At 35.2% G+C, this 8,408-nt stretch overlaps 1 protein-coding gene across 1 annotated transcript; it reads right to left on the reverse strand.

The window, feature by feature from the left end:
• Positions 1-5,150: 5,150 nt before the first annotated feature.
• Positions 5,151-7,741, reverse strand: LOC145165911 (SNARE associated Golgi protein family). The gene is made up of 2 exons (XM_079084829.1): positions 7,334-7,741; positions 5,151-5,691 (listed from the first exon to the last, which is right to left on the reverse strand). The coding sequence occupies exons 1-2, from the start codon at positions 7,651-7,653 to the stop codon at positions 5,271-5,273; spliced, it is 741 nt and encodes a 246-aa protein (XP_078940955.1). The 5' UTR covers positions 7,654-7,741; the 3' UTR covers positions 5,151-5,270.
• Positions 7,742-8,408: the final 667 nt, after the last annotated feature.

Below are 8,408 nucleotides of genomic sequence, written 5' to 3' on the forward strand. Positions count from 1 at the left end.
CTATCATCACCTATCTCTCATCATTTTATTTCATCACACACCAACTATTTCATCTACCCATGTTTTATCCCAAAATATTTGTAGATATAAAATAAATATACAGTTTAAATCATTTAAAACATGTATAAAATCATTCATCCAGCATAGACAGCAAGTATTCAGATAATATGCACATATAGCACGTAATTTATATAAAATACTTCATATCTATGTGTAAGATGAAAGTAACTATGCACTCACCTGATAAGGTGGTGACTCGGCACTCTGACAGCACTTTGTTATTGTTAAAACAATTTCCATCGGACAAAACCTAGTATCATTACCACTAGAGTTTAGTCTAATATTCACCGAGACTAATTAATAGTCTAGCTATTATTACTATTATATAAGCGTTAAAAAATACTTATATAACCCATAATAATAGTCCAAGTACTTATTATAAGTTCCTAATAACATTACTATATTAGAACATAAGTTATACTAAAGATAGGTTAGGCATAGCTCACTTACAGCGGGTTTTCTCGAAAACCGGGCTTCGTTGGAGCAGCGTTCCCAAGCCGAAAGGCTCTTCTTCTCGGATCCTTCGGGCGCTCCAGGGCTTCCGCCTCGTGCTAGGGAGTTCCCTAGGCTTTTGGGGGGGGGGGGGTTTGGGGGCTAGAGAGAGGTTCTAGAGAGAGGGGGAAGAAGTTGGAAGGTGTGAGGAATGAGCTTCACCCGACACCTCTATTTATAGGCTGCCTGGGGAATCAACACGTCGTGGTGCCTCTCACCACGTCGTGGTATTGCGTAGGCTCCAAGGCTGCGCCTGGTGCTGACACGTGGCACCGAACACAGGGTGGAAATTAGCCGATTTTCAAAAATTCATAACTCTCGCATACGAGCTTCGTTTTCGACGTTATTTATATCCACACATAGGTAAAAATAAGATCTACAACTTTTATTTTGACTCCGTCGGCTAATTCTTGACCGATTTTAAATTTAACAGTACAAGGCGATTATACTGTTAAATGTCCGCGTAAAATTCGTAACTCCTTCATACGGACTCCGTTTTCGTCTGTCTTTTTACCGTTGAGTTCCTATTAATGAGATCTTCAACTCTCATTTAGGTCGCGTAGGCCAAAAACCGCTCGAACTAAAATTCGAGTTTCGGGCCTTGCACTGCTATGCCAAATCTTAGAAAAATCATAACTTCCTCATACGAAGTCAGATTTAGGCGTTCTTTTTATGAACACTCTTGGTTTAACGTATAATACAACTTTGGTTTAGATTACTAAGGCCAAAAATCACTCTATCGCAAATTCACTATTTACGTCTCCCGGCGCCGTGCCGGTTTTGCCGTAAAACTTCGATGAGCCATAACTTCTTCGTTATAACTCAGATTTCGGCGTTCTTTATATGTACGGAACCCTTGAGACGTATTCTACAACTTGGTTAAGATTATTTATTCTAAATAATTTTTTGTCGAAAAGTCGTTTTCGACCCCTATTATCTCTAAATTGACTAGCCCGGATCTACGGGCGTTACATTTTTTAACAACTGAAAGATATATACAAAAAGCTAGCAAGACACTAGAAAATATTAACAAATACACTGGGATGTCATTTGTTGGATTATAAATTCAATCAATTTATTTGATGACAAACTTACTGTTTCTATACACAAACCACTTAAAAGAATAATCAACAATAGTACAAAACGCTCAATTATCATATTCTTCTTAATTTTGTTGTCCGCAAACACGTTATCATTATAGTATTTCCAAAGCATTCATCAAACCAAAAAATCAATCGCCTCTATTACAATCTTTTAGGACTTCGAAATCCTCATAGTCTCTATCCAAGTGAAAACATTTAGGACATTTGTGAGAATAGACATACCTATATTCACCATCTACCAACCGCCCTCCAAACAGTGTTAGTTACTTTACATGTGAGAAACAAGTGTTCAAGCTCTTAATTTTCCAGCCCACATATCAGACAAAGGATAGAAGGAACATCCGTTCTCCTGCTATCAGTATTATCTTTAGTCAATAGTCATTTCAAAATCAAGCGCCACACGAAAATATTAACCTTTCGGGGGAAACAAACTTGTTCTAATTAGTGGCACTATTTCCATCTGCTAACATCAAATCATCAATACAACTCCTAACTCTTTAACCGAAAACAAACCCATAATTATCAAGCTCCCAAACATATTTGTCTTGATCTTCCGATATAATGACATTCACAAATAAACCTGACATGTCCATCAATTGTACCATCTCGGCCCGACCTCTCACCTCTCGCCTCCAAGTCTGCCTCCACACATCATCCATCCATGAATCACTAACTATGCAATCTTTATAAGTTTCCAGCAGGAAAAGTCTGAAAAACGTATATAAAACATGACATTCCCACACCACACCAACTTCCAAGACATAGTGTTGTGACCATTACCGATTTATTTTATAAGAGTATCATAAGGTATAATACCTCTGACTTGCAATTTTTGAATCGCCAAAGCAATCTTCGGCCACACCCTTTTACGCCTAGTTCCCGAGTTTTAGCGAGAAAAGAAATTAAGGAGAAAAAAAAAGAAAATAAATTTGTCTTTTGTGTTCCCATGTTAGAAAGAAGTGGAAGGAAAATTAAATATTTTATTCTTTCTCTCCAAACAAATCGGAAGGAAAGTTAGGAGGGAAAGTGATCATTTCATTTCCTTCCACTTCCTCCCTTTAATGAAACTCAGGAACAAATTTCGTTTACTTTCTTTCTCACTTCCACTAATTTCTTTTCTTTTCTTTCGTTAAGTTGATCTCGGGAACAGGGTATAGTTCGAGACCAAACATTGACCCAGTCTATGCCCGGTGACCATCTAAAGTTGTTAACACCTTACCCAAATTGCATAACTTTCATCCACCTCTATTTTTAAGCAAAGCATTATTGAACCCCTCCAAGCTTCCAATCCAGATACTACCTTTTCCTTTGGAAGCCATAACCAGATCCCATCTAACCTAATGTATCTTTATTTCATCATTCTTTACACCCCAAAAGATAATTAACCTCAAAGGACTTCAAAATATTCTTGACTAAAATTGATGTCATAAATACCGACATGTAATAAATCACTAAAGATCCAAGAGCTCAACAAAATAGATCAACCCTCAATCGATAACATTTTCGCTTTCCATCTGGACAACCTATCTCACAATCTCTATATAAACTGCTTCCACCCATACACGATATCCATTCTCGCACCCGCATGGATCCCTGAATGCTGGAACGAAAACTAATCAACCTTACACCCCATGAGTAATGTACATTACTCAACCACACTCCGATCCACACAAACTCCATAAAAAATTAGATTATTGCAAGTTCAACCTTAAGCCCAAAGTCAGGTAAATATACCCCAAAATCATGACTATATTGGTTATATTCTGAGCCAACCACTCTCCTAAAAGTAGTATATCATCTACATTAAAAAATGTGAGAGACCATGATCTTAGTATTATCAACATTTAGACCTCAATAAAGACCATCCACAATCACATCCTCAATAGCAAGGTGGAGACCTTCCATAGTAAGGATGAACAAAAATGGAAGTAGCTAGAAAAAACAAGCCCATATCATACTCAATCACTTTTCTCCAAACCCAAAAAAAACCCATGATTGTCTCCAAGTACTCCCACGAGATACAGTTAGAGATTGGAATTGGGTTGAATATGGCGTATAATATGAATAAAGTGGCCGATCCATGTTTGGTCTATAAGACGTGAAGAGTTTGTGTTGTTTCGAGTTGATGTTTTTTGGTTGTTTGGGTGATGGAAGAGTTTGAAAAAAGACATTTTGCGAAAAAAATGAAATTTAAAGTAATAGAAAATGTGTGCTTGTTTGAGAGAGAATGGAACTAAGAGTGGTAAAATGTGATGTTGGTGATTTTTATTTATTTTGGATATAAAACAGATAAAATTTTGAAAATTTGAAATGAAAAACAAACAAAAAGTTAATGAAGGAGAGAAAGGGTTGGCGTGGCAAATTTATGTCGAGTTGGTTGCCTAAACTCGGCATGCCAAAGCTGTATCGCAATGTTTGTCGAGCCAACTCAGCATTGCCGAGCCCATTCCTTCAGGTCTAAGTTTTTCTTGGACAAATCTCCAAGTACGGAAATGGCATATCATGTAGTTTGTTGTTACTAAATCTTTCTTTAACTACAAAAAATGGATTGATCCCCCTTGTTGGTATTCTTTTGCGATATATATATATATATATATATATATATATATATATATATATATATATATATATATATATATATATATATATATATATAAGGAAAAGGGAATATACATTACAGCCCCACCTAAGCTTAGGTACTAAACCTTTTGAAAATACATTGTTTTACTATATAAAGATTACGGTTAATGGATTCACGGTTAATACTTCAAGATGTAAATTCAAGATCGACACAATAGGGTTTAGGGTTTAGGTTTAGGGTTTAGGTTTAGGGTTTAGGGTTTAGGGTTTAGATTTAGGGTTTACGGTTTAGGTTTAGGGTTTAGGGTTTAAGGTTTAGGGTTTAGGGTTTAGGTTTAGGGTTTAGGGTTTAAATTTAGGGTTTAGGGTTTAGTAATGTTCACTTGGGTGAAGTAATAAACGATAATTGAGGAAAGAAAACAGAGATGGTAAAACGATAATGAAAGAAAGAAATGTTATGGAGGATGATATATTTACCAAGTGAAACCAAACCGGACATATTTAGAATGTTAAACGACATATTTTAGAGGTTTAGTACCTAAGCTTAGGTGGGGCTGTAATGTATATTCCCTATCCCCTATATATATATATATATATATATATATATATATATATATATATATATATATATATATATATATATATATAAGTGGGTTTCCCGCCAAGAAATAGGTAAGAAAAGAAAGTATTGTTTTATTTCAAGATTCATGCACCCCGACCTAGGTAACATGATTTTGCCTTTTCTGTGTCTGTCTGGGTATCACCAATCAAATCCCAGTTTTTTAACTTCTTCTGCTGCGCTTACCGACACCCACCCACTCACCTCTTTACTTTTTCATTAAAATTTCCCTAAATTCACTCTCAATTATAATAATAAAAAAAACTAAATACCATTAATTACTTAATTCTTTCCAATAATAAAAAAAACTAAATACCATTAATTACTTAATTCTTTCCAATAACATACAAGATTAGCGTCTGTTAATAAAAAGTTCACATATCCCCCTCCCCCACACTCGCTTAACATCTGGTTTGTCATCTTGTCTTCTCCTCAGGTTTGACATCAAGTGATATACTTGAAGAGTACTTTTTGATTCTTAAGGAGATGAGAATGCTAGATGAAATACCAAGCATTGGGAACACGTATGACCAGATCTTTGACTTGTCAGATTGAGATGCTGAGGTGGACGCCACGGCTGCGCCAGCAAGGCTACCGATGGATGTGTTTTGTAAGATCATGGGTAGGCACCCTAGGACAGTTGGCGCTAGAAAATCCCTTAAAAATTGGACATTTGTGGCGGCTAATGCGTAATTAATGACATATGATGGAATGGGGGAAAATCGGGCAAGTAGAACAAACTTCCAACCATCACGTTCCACTCCCCTTAACAGCACATGAAAATATTTGTTTCCATGGGCCCACGCTACTGCCGAACTAGAGCGCCTAAAAAGAATCCTGCAAAATCAATACAAAAAGGGCATTTACGTCTTTTACACATATGAGACATGTCCCGCTTTTTTATGTGTGACAAAAAGTTACAATCAGTCCAATACACAACAAATTCAGTACAACCTGTTATAATGATATCTATATGTAAAAGATTCGCCTACCATACCATTTTTTGTCATAGATTAATGAAATCAAATGTAAACTATATTCTTTACTATAATTACTTGTGTTTTGGACTTTTGGTAAACAAATGAAATGGAGTTTTGATACAATTATTTTGAAATGACAAAAGATGGAAAGAATCCCACCTTTAGATATCAATCAATGTCCAAGGGGGTTAAGAGTTAAGACATGTGAGAGTGTTTCCAAGGTTACTTAGTGAAAGATACTTAAAACAGACAGACATAAATAAAGTGGCATATATTTCAAGACAAAAACAAGTTTAAATATCAAATCATGAAGAAAACAATGTCCATCTTAATTCCTTACATCAACCACAACCAAAAAGGCAAAAAAAGTTTAAAAAGAATAGGGTCAAAGATGGGAATGTATGGACCAGATATCTGATAACAAATGTAACACCACAAAAAAGGAGCTTTGAGTCAGCATTAGTAGTAGATTTCATAATCTGATATATTTTAAATGTAATTAGTGGACATCATGTGCAAATGAATGGATGCCTGTTTCAGCCCTTTCCAGTCTTTTTTTTTTTTTTTTTTTTTTTTTTTTTTTTTTTTTAAGAAAACTACATTGGATGATTTTCAAATAGGTATAAATACTTATCAGACTCAACTGATATACCGATAAAGTTCATTTCAAAACCGAAAAAGAATGAAAGAGACTCGATCATTCAATGAGGCATTTTCCAATTTTAGAAAATCATATAATGTGGATCCATGGTTTGCATTAAATATGTTTGTGTTTGGCAACATCTTAAGAGTAAGATACAGGCTTTAAAGAAACATGAGTCATCTTCATGTAAAATGCCATAGAAGGAAATTCATAAAACAGTGCAACAGCTGCGTACATCTTCTAAATTTCTTACAGTTGTAAAACTTGTTTTGTTTAGATTCTTCTGGTTTAAGTGGTTCTTTGAAGGGACATTTTCCTAATTCATTCTTTGTAATTTGTTTTGATCTATGATGTGTTGTCTTTCTTGTGTTTCTATTCTATATCAAGTAGGCATTTGGTTCAATCCCTTTAGTACAGTTGTAAGTTCATATTAGTAATTTTCTGTTTGAGTAGTTTGAACAAGTACTCTGTGCTTTGTCAATGTGAATTGAGGGTTTGAACTTCTATCATGTTGAATCAAAATTCAAACATCACATATATATGCAGTAATTGCTGGTGAAATAAAACCTTATATGCCAATTTAAGGTGAAAAAGCAGCAAAACCCTAGGGCTACAATCTGGAATTCATGTTTAAAATAAACTAATCTGAATTGAGGATTTGAACTTCCATCATGTTGAATCAAAACTCAAATGCCACATATATTATACATGCAGTTCTTGCTGGTGGAATGAAACCTAGGGCTACAAACTGGAACTCATGTTTATAAGAAATTAATCTGAAGTAACACAACTACTTGTAATTACTGAGAATAATAAACAGCAGCACTTAAATTCTTGAGAAATGCAGAAATGATACCTTCCGATCCAGAAGGAGAGGGAAGCGCCCATAACTTTGGCGGAGAAGACACAGAGCAAGGCTGGAAAGAATCCGAAGAGGAGAGAAGCACCAGCTTCGAAGAAGACAGCGTAGGGAAGACATAGAGAGAGGGAGATGGTGTGGATCCCGACATAAACTGGAATCGCCCAATTACCCAATCGATCGGACATGTGTCTGAAGAGTTCGACGACTGCGTCTTTGTCCCATACCGATGGTCCTTTGATCTTCAACACTGCCGCAGCTGCTCCGACCGCCACCGCTCCTGCTAACAATAATCCAAACTTACTACCACCTGCCATCTGAAGAAGGAATCTACTAGTCGAATGAACGGAATCGAGATGGCTGCTACTGCTACTGTGCTACATGAAGCCATGGTGACGGAAGAAAACTGTTTCCGACGAACTACTGGAAGCATTAGCCCAACAAAATGGCCCAATTGTTTAAGGCAAGTCCACTGTTATAGCACTCACAAACAGTCCATTATATTTTTGTCTGGAAAAACTTAAATATCAACATATTCTCAAACGTTTTTGAATAAATTATGATAAATTTTTTTGAAAATTGTAGAAATATTTTTAGTAGTAGTGATATTCGTTGAAAGTTTTATTGAGATGAAATAATGGATGTTTCTTTTACAAATGGTTATAATTATATTTAATATTTTTAATAAATGAAATTATTAGTGTTTTCATTGATAATTAATATTTATATAAAAAAATTTAGGAAGTTACATAAAAAAAACATTTATGTATTTTAAAGAGTTTGTGATTCAAGTATAATAAGTTGAAGAACACCAAAGGGCTTGTAGCCCAGCGGTATCCGGTGTTGCCCTCCTTCTTTGAGGTTGAGGGTTCAAGTCCCGTCGTGGACATAGGTGAATTTAAGGCGTAGTTTAGAAGTATGTTTGATTTACCGTTTCAAAAAAAAAAGTTATAGATTTCTCAACGTATGTTGATTTCTATATATTCTTGAAAAAAAATACTAGTTTTTTGTATGATTTAAGAGTATTCGATGTGTTTAGTGCTTTTTAATTTTTTAACGCATTCTTTAAATA

The sequence above is a fragment of the Lactuca virosa genome, chromosome 3, assembly GCF_052849685.1.
Source record: "Lactuca virosa cultivar CGN04683 chromosome 3, Lactuca_virosa_CGN04683_v6, whole genome shotgun sequence".
Lineage (NCBI taxonomy): Eukaryota > Viridiplantae > Streptophyta > Magnoliopsida > Asterales > Asteraceae > Lactuca > Lactuca virosa.